Consider the following 19560-nt stretch of genomic DNA (forward strand, 5'->3'; position numbering starts at 1 on the left):
AAGTCATCGGCAGCCCTCCAAAAAACTTCTGGCTAAGATCTCCTAAAATCTTTGGTCAGCCTCACAGAACAGGGAGCATAAAAATAAGGCAGAGCTCCAACCATTTTGGCCAAGACTGACTTCCTAGGATCAGGACCCCGCCACCTTCCCGACTGCTAACCCTGTAAACCTGTTGCACATCAATAAATTGAGGACATTTTATTTTATAAAAGGATTGGTCTATTATGAATTGGAAATTTTTAAAAAAAAACCAAAATACCCTGGGTCCTTCACCTCAGAAAGTCTAAGAAGCACTGTGTTAGAACCCGGTCAGGTAGAAGCCGTACATTCTCCCAGACCCTTGTAACTCAGGGCTGGGCTGGGGGTGAACATCCCCCTCACTTTCCAGTGAGACTCTTGAGATCATCTCTCCTCTATCCTTGTGTAAGATCTCCTATTCCTCTGAGTTTCATATCATCCAACAATAGCTCTTCCCACTCCTCTTCACTATCAGCTACTCATCTCCCCAACATACTCTCTTCACTCACTGAAGAACCTGCTCACAGATTCCTCTTCATCCCAAGTCCTGCCAGCCTCCCACGTGACATAATTATGGATATAAAGGCCTAATATCCCAGCCTCTTAGCTCATTGACCTTCTCATCTTCAGAGACTGCTGCCTCCACTCCCATTTCAGCTACCAGCTCTCATGGCCATCCCCCAGACCTTGTCAACACTTGCAACTGCTTCACTTCTGGAATATGAAATGCACACATCACACTCTGACCACAAGTACATCCATCCAGCTCTCATTCATTACACCTGTTCTTTGCCCTCAAAATCCCTTGATCTTACTTTTCAGCTGTTCAACTACTGTTGCCTTCACCGTTCTTCCCTATCTAGTTCATAGATTTCATCATTCCTCACTTCAACCATTCTCTTACAGATACCCTCAACTCACTTGCCCCACTGCCTTTACATCACTCCCACGTGCAAATCCCAACCCTGGCTCAATCCAACTATATAACATTGGACCATTGGACATGGCTAGAGAAAAATCATCCATTGGATTGGTGCCACAATAAATTCACACTGTCCAAAATATCTGAGTCACAGAAAAACCAACACAATATTGAAGGAAAAGAACAAAGTTGGAGGACTGATGCTACCCGACTTGAAGACTTACTATAAAGCTACAGTAATCAAGACAGTGTGGTATTGATGAAAGAATAAACAGATCAATAGAACAGAAAAGAGAGCCCAGAAATAGATCAACAGAAATATAGTCAATTGATCTTCGACAAAGGAGCAAAGGTAATACAATGGAGCAAAGACAGTCTTTTCAACAAATGGTGCTGGAACAACTGGACATGCAAACAAATGGAATTAGACACAGACCTTATATCCTTCACAAAAAAGAACTCAAAATGGATCACAGACCTAAATATAAAATGCAAAACTATAAAACTCCTAGAAGACAACATAGGGGAAAATCTAGATAACCTTGGGTTTGGCAATGACATTTTAGATGCAACACCAAAGGCACAATCCATGAAAAATGAGAACTGATAAGCTGGACTTCATTAAAATTAAAAACCCATTCTGTGAAAGGCATTGTCAAGAGAATGAAAAGACAAGCCAAAGACTGGAAGTAAATATTTGCAAAGGACATATCTGATAAAGGACTGTTATCCAAAATATACAAAGAACTCTTAAAACTCAACAATAAGAAAATGAACAACCTGAATAAAAAATGGGCAAAAGATCTGAGCAGACACCTTACCAAAGAAGATATACAGATGGCAAATAAGCATATGAAAAAGGTGTTCCACATCCTGTATCAATAGGACAATGCAAATTAAAACAATGAGATATCACTATACACCTATCAGAATAACCAAAAATCCAGAACACTGACAACACCAAATGCTGACCAGGAGGTGGAGTGACAGGAACTCTCATTCTTTGCAGGTGGGAATGCAAAAAACAGCCCCTCTGGAATACAGTTTGGCAGTTTCTTACAAAACTAAACATACTCTTACCATACAACCCAGCAATTGTGCTCTCTGGCATTTACTCAAAGTAACTGAAAACTATGTCCACATAACAACATGCACACAGATGTTTATAGCAACTTTATTCATAATTGCCAAAAGTTGGATGCAACCAAGATGTCCTTCAGTAGGTGAATGGATAAACTGTGGTACATCCAGACAATGGAATATTATTCAGCACTAAAAAAAAAAAAGAGCTATAAAGCCATGAAAAGACATGAAAGAAACTTTGAAAGAAGCCAATCAGGCTACATATTATATGATTCCAACTACATGACATTCTGGAAAAGGCAAAACTATGGGGACAGTAAAAAGATCAATGGTCACCAGGGATTGGGGGGGAAGAGAGATGAACAGGCGGAGCACAGAGAATTTTTAGAGCAGTGAAACTATTCTGCTACTAAAATGATATAATGGTGGGTACAAGTCATTATACATTTGCCCAAACCCATAGAATGTATAACACCAAGAGTAAATCCTGATGTAAACTATGGATTTGAGGTGATAATCATGTGTCAATGTAGGTTCATCTACTTTAACAAATGTTCCACTCTGGTGGTGGGGGATGTTGACAACGGGGGAGGCTATGCATGTGGGGGCAGGAGGCATATGGGAAACCTCTGTACCTTCCACTCAATTTGGCTGGGAACCTAAAACTACTCTAAAAAATAAAGTCTATTTTAAAAAAATCTGGGTCATGCTGCCTGACAATTCTGTATTTCCCTGCTCAGTTCTCTCCACCATTATCCACAATGGCTATTTCAAATCTCTGACCCCCCACTGTCTTCCTCTTCTCTCTCAGCAAATGACCCTGCCTACTACTTCTTAGACAAAATGAAGTAATCAGATGGGAACTACCTCAACTTCTCACACCAAATCCATCTCCTTCTGCACCCTTCTTTTCCTCCTGTTACAACAAAAGAACTATCTTTCCTTCTTTGTAAAGTCAGCTTTTCCACCTGGGTCACATCTTTTTTTTTTTTTACCTTCTCAATAAATTCTCTCTTCTTTCTGCAGCATCTTCAACCTCTCCCTCTCTACCTTCTCCTTCACAATAGCATTTAAACTAGCTCACTGATCTTTGCAAGACCTTCCCTGCCTCCTTTCTGCCCCTCTCTGCCACTTCAGAGCTAAATATCTTCCTTGTTTAATCCTATGCAGCTTCACAATGACTTTTATTTAAATAGGTATTGATTATACATTTTATGAAACTCAAAAGGTACAGAAGTGTATACAGTGAAAAGTCTCCCTCCTACTCCTAGCCGCACTGTACTATCCAGAGATGTTCTACCAGGGCCAAACCTATAAAAAGAATTTTTTTGAGTTGCTGTGTACACTTTCTCACCCACTGCTGCTGATTTTAGACCCCACCTTCTCTAAAACAGACTTCACTGATATCTTGACCTCCTTACTGAAACATGCAATAAGTACTTCCTTCCTTTATCTCACTTGACCTCCTAGCAGCATTACCACAGTGCTGACCCTGTGCTCTCTCTACTTGACTTCTGTAACACTCCATTTGCCCGGGGTCCATCCCTCCAGCTAACATTTAATGAGCATCTGCCAGGCCCTGGTCTAGGTGTTGGAGAGACAAAGACACAGAACAAAGCATGCAAAAATCCCTGCCCTCATGGAGCTGACAATCTAGTGGGTGAAGCAGACAAGAAGCAAGATAAATCAGGGTAATCAGTGAAATATATTGTACGTTAGATAGAGGAGTTAAGTAGAAAAATAAAGCAGGAAGGGGAATATGTATGCATGTATATGTAAGTATACATACACACAGTGGGGGGTGAGGGGAATGACAGTGGTGTTGAAATTTTAGGCAGGGAAGCCAGGGAAGGACTCACTGACAAAACAACTTTTGTATAAAGACCTGAAGGGAGTAAAGGAGCAAGCCATATGTATATGAGGGAACAGCATCCCAATTAGAACAGCAAGTACAAAAGCCCTGTGGCAGGAGTGTGCCTAGATTATTAAGTCAACAGAGAGGAGGACAGTGTTCTGGAATAGAAAGAGCAAGGGGGACAATAATAGGTCAGAAAGGCTCATGCAGTAGGGTCCTGTAGGCCAGGGGTCCCCAACCCCCGGGCCTCAGACCAGTACCGGTCCGTGGCCTGTTAGGAACCGGGCCGCACAGCAGGAGGTGAGTGGCGAGCAAGCGGAAGCTTCATCTGCCGTTCCCCATCGCTCCCCATCGTGCACATTACTGCCTGAATCATCCCCCTCCAACCCCGGTCCGTGGAAAAATTGTCTTCTATGAAACTGGTCCCTGGTGCCAAAAAGGTTGGGGACCATGGCTGTAGGACATCATAAAGGACTTTGGCTTTACCTGAGTGAAGAACTGGGTGGAATCCACCAGAAGATTATGAGCAGGGATGTGATGTGATCTTAATTATGTGTCTGGCTGCTCCTTCTGTTTCCCAGTGCATTCTTTTTCTCCTGCCCACTCCTTAAATGTTGACATTTCTTAGGACCTCTTGCCTAGGCTCTCTTTTCTCCTCACTTGCCCTCGTTGGTTTCACTAACTCCCAGGGCTCCATGTGCCCTCTATATAACTATAACTGCAAGCGAGATCTCTCTGCTGAGTTTCAGACCCTCCCTCGAAATTTCTCCTGGATATTTCTCCTGGATAGCCCACTTACATAGTACTTCAAATTTAACACATCCAAATTCAATTTCTCCCCCTGCCTGGCCCCTAAACCTGCTCCCTCTCTAAGGCACCATAACCTTACCAGGTGTTTAAGCCAGAAACGTGGCAGCCACTGATGACTTGCCTCTCACCTTCTCCCTCCACTACACCCTGAGTAGCTATTCAAGCTCAGGACCTTAGACTTTAGGGCCAGACTGCCTGGGTTTACAGCCTAGCTATACTTTCCACTTACTACCTGTGAGATCTTAGGCAAGTTACTTAACTCTATGCCTCAGTTTCCTCGTCTCTAAGGTGGGGATAAAAATTTGTATGTGTATTATAATGTTGCTCTCAAAAGTAAATGAGTTAATTTATATAGTGTTTAGAACAGTGCCTGGTACAGAGTAAGTGTTCTGTATGTGATGCTATTATCATCCAAGTTATCACCATGTCCTATCACTTCTATCTCCTAACTGGCTGTCAATTGTATCCTTCTGTCATCCTCACTGCCCCTGCCCTAATCCAGGCCACTATTATCTCTAACTGGGATTACTGTCCTGTCCTCCTAACTGGGCTCCTATCCTCTACTCTGTCCTCAACCAAATGGCCCTCCACACTACAGCCAAAGTGATCTTTTTAAAATGTAAATTTGATCCTGTCAACCCTTGTTCAAAACCCCTCACATGCTTCCTATTTTTCTTAAGGTAAAGTATAAACTTATCATGGCCTAAAAGACCCCACCTCTTGCCCTTCACACATAGCATCGGCTATAAAATTTGTGGGGCTGGTGCAAATGAAAATCAGGGGCCCCCAGTTGACAAAGAAAAGCTATTTCCTCTCTTCCATGATCTCGCTCAACTTGCCATGGGGCTTTTTATTTGTTAATTACTGTCATGTTCCCTTGGGCATGGGGATACTCAAGGGGCAAGCGCAGGCCCTCACAGGCACTCAGGGGCCACACGCTATGACTTAGTGTGCAGGGTGCATGCACCTGACCCTGACTCTCCAGCACCTGCACCCAGGCCCAGCAACCCAGGCAGCCAGTCGAGAATCCGTTCAGGGAGGCAGCAAGAGGTAGGACCACAGGTGAGCTAAAGCTCTAGGTCCCCAGGACAAACTCCACTGTCCCCTTGAACCTCACATACAAAACACAAATTCAAAGGTAAAATTATTAAGAATTTCAAGACTACAACCACAGAGCATTAAACTTCAAGCATGGGCATGGGGCCCCCTTCCAAATATGAGGCTGTGTGTGACTACAGCAGTCACACACCCATGAAGCCAGCCCTGCTCTAAAACCCAGCTCGACTCTCAGTGCCATGCTCTTTCTGGTCTCTGGGACTCATCACACATGGCTCCCTGTGCCTAGAACATTCCTTCCCTTCCTCTTCCCTACTGCCATGCCTCGCCCCCCTAACTATCCATATTTCAGCATTCACCCTGCAGACTTGCAACTGCCCATTTACTTGCTATCTGCCCCTACTACATACAGCAGACAGCATCTCTTGTTCACCCCAAGTCCTCACCTTATCCATCTCCCAGTCTTGCTTTATTTATTATTCAACCCAATTCATTGGGCTAGATAATATCTCACATCAGGAAGGCATATGGATGAAAATCAGGCTTCTGGCTGCACTGTCTCAATAATTATTACCTGGACCAAGGTTCCTAAATGCTGTTTTGCTTCCTTAGTAAAGAGGACAATTATCACAGCGCCAGGTCTCAAGATTAAGATGAATTATCCCCAACATGTGCCACAGAACCTGGCACATGGTAGGCACTCAGTATTTGGATGTTAGTGGGTGCATAAATTCAATAAATATTGACTGAAAATAGCTACTGCCCTCATGGAGTGGACATTCTAGAGGGGGAGACAGGTGGTACCAAAACAGTTTCATAAGCACTATAGTAAATAAAGCATATTTACTTTATTTATAAAGTAAATAAAGCAGGGTAAGGGGGTGGTGAGTAAATTTGAAGCCTGCATAAAAGGAGTTGAGGAGAAAAGTGAACTGTGAATATATTATCACACATATATTAACACATCTAATCTCTACAACAAATCAGGGCATTCTGTACAGCATTTAGAGGCACAGAGTTTAAAAGTGCAGACTTGGGAGCCAAACTGCCTGGGTTTAAATCTCACCTCTGCCACTTACTAGCTGTGTGAACTTAGGCAATTTACTTAACCTTGCTGTGCCTCAGTTTCTGCATCTATAAAAGAAGAATATTAATAGTATTCCACCTCATAGAGTTGTTAGGCTTAAATGAAGTAAAGTAGGTAAAGAACTGAGAGTACTTGGGACAAAGTATTAGCTATCATCATTATTAATATTATTCTAATTTAACAGATAAGAAATCTGAGTGGTTAAGGAACTTGTTGGTCATTACAAAACTAATAAATAGCAGAGCAGGATAAAAATCCAGATCCATCTGACTCCACTATACCACTACAAAACATAACTAGAATATAATGTGGGGTTATTAGTAGAGTCAAGTGCTACGAGAACACAAAAGTGGGCATTCAATCCTTCCAGGGATGTGGAACTGAGGTGGGGGCTGAGGGCTGGAGAAGCTTGAGAGGTGACAAGATTGCCCAGGATCCTGTCTAGCTTCTTATCTGCTCAACTTCTGCTCTCTGAGGATTCCCAAAGAGCCAGGTCCTGTCACCACCTGTGCCTTGGAAAAACAATGTCTTCATTCATCAATAAAGAGGAAAAAGAACATATTTTACCTTTCTTCATTATTCAAAAAATATCAGAAAATCCAAGTCAATTTCTAGTTTCCTGCAACACCTTGATCAGGCCAAGCACAATGTATAAAAACAGGGATGACCCATCCCGAGATGCTGAGGCACCCACCATTCGCACCAGTGGCACCCCTGCCTCCAAGCACATAGGACTTGGAGGAGTACAAAGGACACTGAGCAAGTTTCAGTGCACCAGGGATGTTTCTTTTTGTTCTACCCAGTCCCTGGCACATAAGTTTGCCAATAACAGGCTTCACTAAATGCTGGATGCACCAACAGAATCACTCCATGTGCACTGACATGCAGGCAAACAGGCTGTAATCTCTATCTCCCAAAAAACCCAACCAAACAAAAAATCCTCTTGTGACCCCTTCTGTCACTGCCCCGTTACTCTATTCCCCTGTATACCAAAACTCCTCAAGACGGAGTCATCCTTGAGTCCTTTCACAACCCCAATCCAATCTGTCAGCAAATCCTGTATCAATATATATTCAAAATCCAACCACTTCTCATCACCACTGACTCCAGTCCAAGTCACCATTGCCTAATTAGACCAGTGTTTCTCAAATATTAGGGCACATCAGAAACACCTGGAGGGCTTGTTAAGACAGATTCCTAGGCCTCACCTCCAGAGATCCTGATTTGGTAGATCTGGGGTGGGGCCCAGAAACGTGCATTTCTAACAAGGTTGCGGGTGATGCTGATGCTGCTGGTGCAGGGACCACATTTTAAGAAATAATGATCTACAGTGATCCCCAAACTCTCCCTGCTTCATCCCATACTCACCTTGAGTCTGTCCTCACAACAGCCAAAGCCTAAACCAGATCACAACTCTCCTTTGCTCAAAATCCTTCTATGGGTCCCATCCTATCTGGAGTGAAAACCAAGTTCTTACAATGGCCCATAGGACCCTATACCTGTGGTTCTCAAACTTTAGTGTGCATCAGAATCACCTGGAAGGCTTGTTAAACCATAGATTCCTGGGCCCCACCTCCAGAGTTTCAGATTTGGTAGGTCTGGGGTAGGACAATGGAATTTGCCTAACCAGTTCCCAGGTGATGCTGATCCTGCTGGTCCTACTTGGAGAACCACTGCCCTACATGCTTTGCACCCCCACCCCCACCCCCCAGCCCCTATCATCAGCTGCTACTACTCTCCCCTCACTCTGTCTAATAACATTGGTCCCTTTGCTATAACTGGAATGGTAACATGTCAGGTGTGCTCCCCACTCAGTGATGCCTCTGTTTCCAAAAGCAGATTTTCATTTAGCTCCCATAACTCAGTCCTGGGCATCATGCCTATCAGACCTTCTGATCTGAATTTTCATAATACTCCTCTTGGATACTGACCACCCATCCTTTGGTACATGTTTGCTATCCCAAATTTCTTCTAAGTGGGTTGGGGCAAAAATTATGCTACCCCACTGGTGAAGGAATTCTGATTCCTTCTGTTGTTCTGTATTCCGATTGTGGTGGTTACATGAATCTACAAGTGTGATAAAATTGTATAGAACTAAATACACATACACACACACAAATGAGTGCGTGTAAAACTGGTGAACTTGAAATAAGATTGGTGGATTGTACCAAGGTCAGTTTCTTGGTTTTGATATTGTACTGTAGTTATATAAGATATCACCATGGGGGAAACTGGGTAAAGGTACAAAGGCCCTCCACATACATTTTTTGCAACTTCCTATGAATCTATAATTATTAAAAAATAAAATTTATTTTTTAAAAATATGTCACTCCAAGAGACATCCTGTGAGCCCTGACAGAGCAGGCTATCCTTCTGATACTTCTAACTCCACACCCTATAAGACCTTCTCCAGGGCAGGGATTCTGCAGCCCATACATTGTATCATAGTAAACCCTGAATATGAATGCTAGGCCTTCTCTTCCTTTTGCTACACACTCCTAAAGCTGTGTAGCAGCTGCTTCAGCTGCTTCAAAAAGAGTGATGTCCATTTTAACCTGATTTCACTTTGAACAAAAATGTGGAGTGTGTGTGAGTTTATAAGCCTGATTTTCTCTATCTCCCACAACACCTTGAAAATGGCTTAACCTGAACAGTGCTTTATACTATCTATAGTATATCCTATAGCAAGAGTCCAAGGGACCCAGGTTTGACTTGTGGTTGAGCAACTAACTGGCTGTGTAGCTTTGAGCAAGCTATTTAGCCTCATGAGAGAAAATAATAGCTCCAAAGAGCTATTTTAAAGATTAATTGGTCACTTCTGGTTCTGGAATAATGGAGTAAACACACTTCTCCTTATTATTCCCACTAAATACAGCTGAAAATCTTGGACCTTAAAAAAAAAAGGTAAGATGATTCTGAAAGATGGAGAGAAGGCAGCCTGACTAGATGACAGCAGGATCTGAGGTAGTGAGTGCCAACAGAGAGCAACTGGGGGAACCTGGACTTCCACTCCTACCTGGCAGTAAAGAAGTAGTACCCCCTTCCCCTGCCACTGAAGTGCAGTGTCTGAAGAGGCCCGCAAAAACATAAGATATAATAATATCCAGAATCTCATAATACCCAAAATATTCAAGATATAATGAAAATAATCACTCATCATATCAAGAACAAGAAAAATCACAACTTGAATGAGCAAAGAAAATCAATCTCAACAGTGAGATGACACAGATGTTGGAATTATCGGATAAGGATTTTAAAGGAGCAACCACAAAAATGCTTCAAAAAAAATTACAAACATGGCTGAAACAAATGAATAAATAAAAAGTGTTAGCAAAAAATAGAATCTCTGCAAAGAAATAGAAGATACAGAAAAGAACCAATGGCACTTCTAGAAAAAACTATAGCAACTTAAATGAAAACTCACTGCATGGGCTCAATAGCAGAATGTAGACAACAGAGAAAAAAAAATAGTAAACCTGAAGATAGAACAATAGAAATTATCCAATCTGAACAACAGAAAGAAAATAGACTGAACTACGAACAACTATAAGTCAACAAATTGGACAACCTAGAAGAAATAGATAAATTCTTAGAAATATACAACCTGCCAAGACTGAATTGGGAAGACATAGAAAATTTGAAGAGACCAGTTACTAGTAAGGAGATTGAATCGGTAATAAAAAAAAAAAAAACACCCAACGAAGAGAAACCTAGGACCAGATGGCTTCACTGGTGAATTTTACCAAACATTTAAAGAAGAATTACCACCAATTTTTCCCAAACTCTTTAAAAAATCAAAGAGAAGGGAACACTCCAGAACTCATTTTATGAGGCCAGCATTACCCTGATACCAAAGCCAGATAAGGACACTACAAGAAAAGAAAACTACAGGCCAATATCCCTGATGAATACACATGGAAAAATTCTCAATAAAACACTAGCAAACTGAATTCAGCAGCACACTAAAGGGAACATTTCCCATGATCAAATGGGATTTATCCTTGAAACACAAAGCTGGTTCAACATAAGCAAATCAATAAAGGTGATACATCACATTAATAGAATGAAAGAAAAAAGTGATCTCAAAAGAAGATGCAGAAAAAACATCTGACAAAATTCAGCACTGATTCATGATTTAAAAAAACACTCAATGGGGTACAGAAGAAATGCACCTCAACATAATAAAGGCCATATATGACAAGTCTAGAGCTAACATCAGACTCAATGGTGAATGGTTGAAAGCTTTTCCTCTAAGATCAGGAACAAGACAAGGGTGCCCACTCTCACCACTTCTATTCAACAGAGTACTGGAAATCCCAGCCAGAGAAATCAGTCAAGGGGAAAAAAAGGCATCAGAATTGACAAGGAAGAAGGAAGAAGGAAAATTATCTCTATTTGCAGGTGACATGATTTTATATATAGAAAATCCTAAAAATTCCATCCAAAAACTGTTAGAGCTAATCAATGAATTCTGTAAAGTTGCAGGATAAAAAATTAACATGCAAAAATCAGTAGCATTTCTATATACTAAAAACACATTGTCTAAAAAAGAAATAAAGAAAACAATCCCATTTACAATAGTGTCAAAAACTATAAAATATTTAGGAATAAATTTAACCAAGAAGGTGAAAGATCTCTACACTGAAAACTACAAGACATCAATGAAAAAAATTGAAGAAAACACAAAGAAATGGAAAGATATCCTGTGTTCATGGATTGGAAGAATCAATACTGTTAAAATGTCCACACTGCCCAAAGCCATCTATAGATTCAAAACAATCCTTATGAAGATTCCAACAGTATTTTTTTTACAAAAGTAGAAAAAACAATCTTCAAATTCATATGGAATCACAAAGGACCCAGAATAGCCAAAGCAATCCTGATAAAGAAGAAGAAAGTGGGAAACATCATATTTCCTGATTTCAAACTGTATTATAAAGCTATAGTAATCAAAACAGTATGGTACTGGCATAAAAACAGACACATAGACCAATGGAACAGTATCGAGAACCCAGAAATAAACCCATGCATACACAGTCAAATAATATTTGACAAGGGAGCCAAGAATACTCAGTGGAGAAAAGACAGTCTCTTCAGTGAATGGTGCTGGGAAAATTGGATATTCACATGTAAAAGAATGAAAATAGACCCCTGACTTACACCACTCACAAAAATTAACTCGAAATGGATTAAAGAGTTAAATGTAAGACCTGAAACCATGAAACTTCTAGAAGAAAACATAGGAAAAAAGCTCCTTAACATGCATCTTGGCAATGATTTTTTGGATATGACATCTAAAGCACAAAGTGACAAAATCAAAAATAAATAAAAAATTTAGTTTGACCACATCAAACTAAAAAGTTTCTGCACAGCAAAAAAAAAAAGAAAGAAGAAATCATCAAAATAAAAAGGTAACCTATGGAATAGGAGAATATACTTGCCAATCATATGTTAAATAAGGGGTTAATATTCAAAAAAAATGAAGAACTCATACAGCCCAATAGCAAAAAAAAAAAAATCTGCTTATAAAGTGGGCAGAGTAACTGAATAGGTATTTTTACAAAGAAGACATACAAATGGCCAACAGGTACATGAAAAGGTGCTCAACATCACTAGTCAACAAGGAGATGCAAACCTAAACCACAATGAGATATCATCTCACACCCGTTATAACGGCTTATCAAAAAGACAAGGGATAACAAATGTTGGTGAGGACATGGAGAAAAGAGAACCTTTGTGCACTGCTGGGATTGCAAACTGGTGCAGCCACTTACAGTATGGAAGTTCCTCAAAAAATTAAAAATATAACTATCATATGATCCAGCAATTCCACTTCTAGGTATCTATCTGAAAGAAACAAAAACTATGTTAAAGAGATATCTGCACCTCCATGTCCACTGCAGACTTATTTATAATAACTGAATCATGGAAACAACCTAAATATCCAACAACAGATGAATGGATAAAAAAATGTAATACATGTATATATAAATACACCACACACACACACACACACACACACACACACACACAAAGTGGAGTACTATTCAGTCATAAAAAAAGAAGAAAATCCTGCCATTTGCAACAACATGGACAGCTCTTGAAGGCATTATGCTAAGTGAAATAAGTCAGACAAAGACAAATATTCTATGATCTCACTTATATGTGAAATCTTAAAAAACAAAACCCAAACTCATAGAAAAAGTGAGATTTGTGGTTACCCTCCAGAGGTGGGTGTGGGGTGGGAGAAGTGGATGAAGGTGGTCAAAAGGTACAAACCTCCAGTTATAAGATATTTAAGTACTGAGGATGTAATGTACAACATGATGACTACTGCTGTATAGTATATTTGAAAATTGCTAAGAGTAAATCCTAAAACTTCTTGTCACAAGCAAAAAAACTTATTTTTCTTTCTTTCTCTCTTATTTGTACCTATATGGGATGATGGATGTTAACTGAACTTATTGTGGTAATCATTTCACAATATATGTATATGTAATTCAAGTCATTATACTCTATACCTTAAACTTAAACAGTACTATATGTCAATTATATCTCAATAAAACTGAAGGAAAATAGATTGAAAAAAATGAACAGTGCTTCAGCAACAAAGAAACCCACACTGAGAAACAGCAATAATCAGGGAATTCCCTGGCGGTCCAGTGGTTAGGACTCAGCGCTTTCATTGCTGTGGCCCAGGTTCAATCCCTGGTCGGGGAACTAAGATCCCACAAGCCATGCAGTGTGGCCAAAAAAAATAGCATAATCAAAATCCTGAACACAAAAGATAAAGGAAAGATCTTGAGATCAGTGAGAAAAATGACATTTCCCAAAGGAAAACACCAATTTAAATGACACAGGATCTCTCATCAGAAACCATGGCGGCCAAAAGGAAGTAGCACAAATTTTCAAGGACTGAAAGAACTGGAAACACAGAATCTGATATCAAATGAAAAGACCCTTCAGGAATTCAAGGGGGAATCAAGACATTCTCATATGAAGGAAAACTAAGAGTATTTGTTGCCAGTAGACCAATTCTAAAAGCATGGTTAAAGGAAGTTCTTTAAACAGAAAGGAAATGATAAAAGAAGGACTCTTAGGAACACTAGGAAGTAAGTGAGAACAAGGGAAAGAGTGAAAATATGGGTACATACAATATACTTTCCTTCTCCTCTTGAGTTTTCTAAATCATGTTTGAGAGTTGAAGCAAAAATTGTAACACTATATGATACGGTTCTCAATGTATGTAGGTGAAATATTTAAGATAATTATAGCAGGGGAGCATAAAGGAATTTAAAGGGAAGTAAGGTTTCTACTCTTCACTCAAACCAGTAAAATGTCAATACCAGTTGATTATGGTAAGTTATGTATGTATTATGTCAATGCCTAGAACAAGCATTGACAAAGCTATACAAAGAGATACACTCAAAAACATTATAGATAAATCAAAATGGAATTCTTGAAAAGATTTAAGTAACCCAAAGGAAGGCAGGAGAAAGAAAACAGAATGAACAGAGGGAACAAACAGAAAACAAAAAAATAAAATGACTAACTTATGCCCTAACATATAGATAACTGCATTAAGTATATATGGTCAAAATATACCAATTAAAAGAAATTGGCAGAGTGGACAAAAATAATTCTGAACTATATGCTGTCTACGAGAAACTCACTTCATATATAATGACATCAGTTGAAAGTAAAGGGATAGAAAAAGATACCAGGCAACCTTTAATCAAAAGAAAGCAGGAGTGGCTATATTAATGGCTATATTAATATCCTATAAAGTGGACTTCCATGCAAAGAAAATTACCAGAGACAGAGAAGGACATTACATAATAATTAAAGGGTCAATCCACCAAGACACAGCAATCCTAAATGCATCTGCATTCAAACAACAAAGCTGCAAGATGTGAGGCAAATGATAGAACTGAAAGGAAGAATTTAAAAATTGACAATTATAGCTGGACACTTCAACACCTCCTTCTCAACAACGGACTGAACAACTATACAGAAAATCAGCAAAGAGAGGAGAATTCAGCAACACCATCAACCAACAGGAGTAAATCAACATTTACAGAAAACTCCTCCCAACATCAGCAGGATATACATTCTTTTCAAGTGACCATGGAACATTTACCAAGACAGACCGTATCCTGGGCCATAAAACAAACCCCAGTAAATTTAAAGGAACTGAAATTGTATAGAGTATATTCTCTGACTGCTATGGAAACAAACCAGAAATCAATAACAGAATGATAACAGGAAAATCTGCAAACACTTGGAAAGTAAACAACATACTTCTATATAATTCATAGGTCAAATGTGAAGTCTCTAAGCAAATTAAAAATTATATTGAACTACATGAAAAAGAAAACATATCAAAATTTGTGGGACACAGCTAAATCAGTACTAAGAAGGAAACCAATAGCACTAAATGCTTATATTAGAATACAGGAAAAGTCTCAAATCAATAAACTAAGCTCCCACCTCAAGACATTAAGAGGAGCAAAATGAACCCAAAGCAAGCAGAAGGAAGGTAATAATAAAGTGCAGAAACCAGTGAAATTGAAAACAGAAAGACAACAGGGAAATTCAATGAAACAAAAAGCTTCCTCTTTGAAAAGATCAATAAAACTGACAAATCTCTAGCAAGTCTGACAAAGAAAAAAAGAGAGAAGAGACAAATTTTCAATATCAGGAATGAAATGAGATATCACCACAGAGCCAGCCTGCAGACATCAAAAGGATAATAAGGGAATACTATGAACAATTCTACACACTTAAATTTGACAACTTAGAAGAAATAGATCAATGCCTTAGAAAGCACAAACTACCACAACATATCCAATATAAAATAGATAATTTAAATAGTCCTATAACTATTAAATGAACTGAATTCATAATTTTAAAATTCCAAAAAAAGGTTAAAGATAATTAAGCAAAGTGTTTAGCATAGTGACTAGCAGACTAGCTAGTGCTCAATAAACAAGGCCCACTACCATTTTATTTAAATCATCACAACCACTCTTGGGGAAATTGAGGCTTCACAGAGATGAAATCCTTTGCTAAAAAGCAACAGAGTCAGAATTTGAACCCAGATCTGAAGCCAGTGCCATTTCCTCTAGAGTTTAGAGTCCACACCACAGCCACCACCTTGGGGATATGCCAACCAATACTTCCTTTATAGATAGGAAAACTGTAGAGGAGTGAGGTTTTGCCAGAGCCCCAGACATCAATAAATGCTTGCCAACTAACTTCCTCCACCAGTGTACAGCAATGTTTCTCAAAAGTTAGGGTACATCAGAATCTACCTGTTTGTTAAAATATAGATTGCCAGGTCCCAACCCAAGAATTTGCATTTTTAACAAATTCCCAGATAATGAACCACATTTTGAGAACAACAGCATACAGTAATGATATGTTAGCCCACCCATCCCCCAATATCAGAAGCTGTCACACTCTACAGAAAGGGAAGGAACTGAGACAGAATAATGCTCTAAATCAGTGGTTCTGAGAGTGGCCTCCGCTCACATACTGAATCAGAAACCCTGCAAGTGGAGCCTACCTATCTCATCTTTTAAGAGGTCTTCCAAGTGATTCTGATACACCCTAAAGTTTGAGAACCACTGCTCTACAAGTCAAAATGCTCTTCAAAACCCAGCCCTTTACAATAGAGGAATGGAGCTATACCATTTTTTCCCACTTTTGAGAACCAGGGCTCTGAAGCCAGATAATTCTAAGTTCAAATCCAGACTCAGAAAGTAACTTAACCTCCATGAGTTCCAGATTCTCACCAGCAAAATGGAATAGTCACCTTCCTTGCTATAACCTTACCAGGAAGCAACATGGCATTACTAATCCCCAACTGGACTTTAAGAAATCTGGCCTATGGAAGTCATTAGAGATGTGAACAGATTTATATCATCTATAGGCATTTGTGGGCTTAACTATTGTGAACAACCGTGAAAAGTCCACAATATTTAGTAATTTTCAATTATGCTAAAGTACAGACTTAACTAGAGCACTATGAGCCTGTGTGTGTGTGTGTGTGTGTGTGTGTGTGTGTGTGCGCGTGCGCACGCAATGCACTGAGTAAGCAAGAACAGCCACCCACCAAGGACCTGATTCTCAGCTGGCTTCCTTATTCTCTGGCAGCCCATAGAGAAAAAGCATGATAAGAGATAAAAGCTTGGTCTCTTTCACAGGAAAAACAATTAAGGCAGTTAACTTATGTCAGGGTGTGCACAGAAACACAGGACTCACCACAGAAATGTGATTAAGGAGGGGCCTGGCCCATAAATTCATTTCCATATTTGTAAATTTGGAATTCTTAAAGGCCTCAGCGGTGTTCCTCGTAAATGTCAAGTCCCTACTATGCAAAGATGTTCACCGCAATGTTTTTTTGTTTCAACAAGCACCCAAATAAAAATGCAAAACATTTCCAGAACCCCCAAAATTTCCCTCACATCATAGTATTATTTATAATATAAAAAAGTAGAAATAACCTAAGTATCCAACCTCAGAGGAAATGACCAAGTAACTGATGATACAGATATATGATGGGATATCAGAAATCAGATCAATATTTAAGGACCTTAACTTTATAATGTTAAGTAGGAATAAAAATCACGTTACAAAATGGTACTTATAATACAATCCCATGTTGTAAAATATATGTTTATATTCTAAGTCAAATGATGGGAGTTAATGCAACAAAAAAGTTAAACAGTAGATTGTCCTGGATAGTAGGCTCACGGATGATTTTTATTTCCTTCTTTATTCTTTTTCTGTATGTTCTACAATGAGCATGTCTCACTTACATAGTCAGGGGAAATTTTTTATTATTATTTAAAAAAGAAATACCTAACTTTCAGGCTTGGATGTGGATTAGATCAGATAAATGTATGCCAAGTCTCTGTCATGGGGCCTGGCACACAGTAAGCACTCAGGAAGCATTCATTCCTGTTTCCTGTTCCCAGACTGAAGAGTTAGGGTCTCTGTATTGTGGGTAGGAGTTCACTTTCCAGGTTTAAACCTACACAATCCAAAGCAAGGGCCACAGGCAATAGCTTTTTTCAAGACAACTCATTCATTTGTTCATTCAAAAATGTACTCAGAATCTATTATATGTTTAGCATTCAACTAGGTTCTGAGGATACCAAACATGAAAAGCTGACATCTCTGCCCTCAGGCAGCTCTTGCTAATGAGTGACACAGACGTATTTATAACTATGATATGATGAAATAATCACTTTCAATAAGGATGTACACAAAGTGCCATGGGAACATGACACACAGTAATACTCAACAAAGATCAGCTGAATATGAATTTGGACGTGCTACACAGGGCAGTCCCTGCTAAGAGCAGAATTTTAGCAGCACCAACACCTTCAGTTTGGTCTTGGGTGTGATAGCAGGAACAGCTCCTTTGGAAGGGACTAATGACAACTGAAAATTCTAGAATCTAACAACATGCAACAGGAGGAGGGCGCCATACACTGTTTTGTTGTACTCTAATGTACAAATCCTTCTCATGGTTTTCTTTGCAGAGCTGGGATATAAGTCCCAATAATGGGATAATATTACAGGTTTATTCCACACACTAACCTCTCTGGAATCCTGGGTGACAGGTGCTTATGTGCACACATGTTTAGCTGGAGGGAATTCATTAGTGGTTTTACTCCTACTGTTTTACCCAACATCTCCTCTGCTTAATTCAATTTAGCTGGATGGTTCTGCAGATAAATACTATAGAAATAAAATACTGTCGCATTTCTGCCTCCATTTACTGAGTGCATGCAAAATGCTTTAAGTAAACAGGAAGGATGTATTAGATATACTCCATGGGTGAAAACAAAGAGGCTCAGAGAGGCAAAGCAACTTGCCCAAGGTCACTCTGATAGTAAGTTGCAAAACCACAACTCAAATCCATGTTTGTTGGACTCAAATATCTCAAAAATGCAGTACTGTCTCCCCCAAAGCCAGCATCTGAGGCAAAACAAAACTGCCAGAATACAAAAATGATACATTCTTTGTGGCTGGAGACAAAGTATTTTTCTAAGGGAAAAAACCAAAGAAACAGAAGAAGGGTGCAAAGAAGAAATACATATGGGAAAAGAAAAAAGAGGAGAAACCAGAGGCCAATGTCAGCTAGGCCCTAGTCTGCAAGGAAGGATGTAAGAACCTGGGTCTGGGAAATGGGTTGGTGTTAACTGTCTGCAAGAGAGGGGAAATAAGTTTCTGAGCAGGAACCTGAACCAGAGTTGAGAAAGGAGCAAGCGAGTGAGCACCTGGTCACTACACCCTGTCCAGCGTGCCCTGCCCTCCTTACCTGCCATGAAACCAGTCCTGGCACATGTCACACTCGATCATGAAGCGGGTGACATCGTAAGGCAGCCGACAGAGGCAATACACCGGTACCGAGGCCATCTTCGCCCGGCCTTGGAGTGTTCTGCGGTGCGCCAGGTTCTCAGCGTCAAAAGGTAGCGGGGAGGCGGCAGCACGCGTTCTCTCTGGACGAAGGCTGGGCACAAACAACACCTTTTACAGAGTGAAATCAGGTCCCTCAGCTCACAAATGGGCAGTTACCGCTGCTGGGATGCAACACAGCTGGTGCGGCTGTAGGGGGCAATCGGAGAAAGTCCACCGGCCGCCAGAATTTCTTTAACAAATAAAGAACGGCGCTCTGCCGTCGAGGCTTTTTTTCCCTCCTTACCTCCTTCAGCC

At 39.9% G+C, this 19560-nt stretch overlaps 1 protein-coding gene across 4 annotated transcripts in view; it reads right to left on the reverse strand.

Annotated features, from left to right (window-relative positions):
* The window catches only part of PHF8 (PHD finger protein 8), a 91801-nt gene that overhangs the window by 70115 nt on the left and 2126 nt on the right, over positions 1-19560 (reverse strand). For all 4 annotated transcript variants that reach the window (XM_082376571.1, XM_082376570.1, XM_082376572.1 and 1 more), the window contains exon 2: positions 19166-19357. In XM_082376571.1, coding sequence (XP_082232697.1) covers positions 19166-19263 — 98 coding nt within the window. In that variant the 5' untranslated portion in view covers positions 19264-19357. The remainder of the gene's footprint in view (positions 1-19165; positions 19358-19560) is intronic.

This window comes from Balaenoptera borealis, assembly GCF_965194805.1.
Source record: "Balaenoptera borealis genome assembly, chromosome: X".
NCBI classification, from domain to species: Eukaryota; Metazoa; Chordata; class Mammalia; order Artiodactyla; family Balaenopteridae; genus Balaenoptera; species Balaenoptera borealis.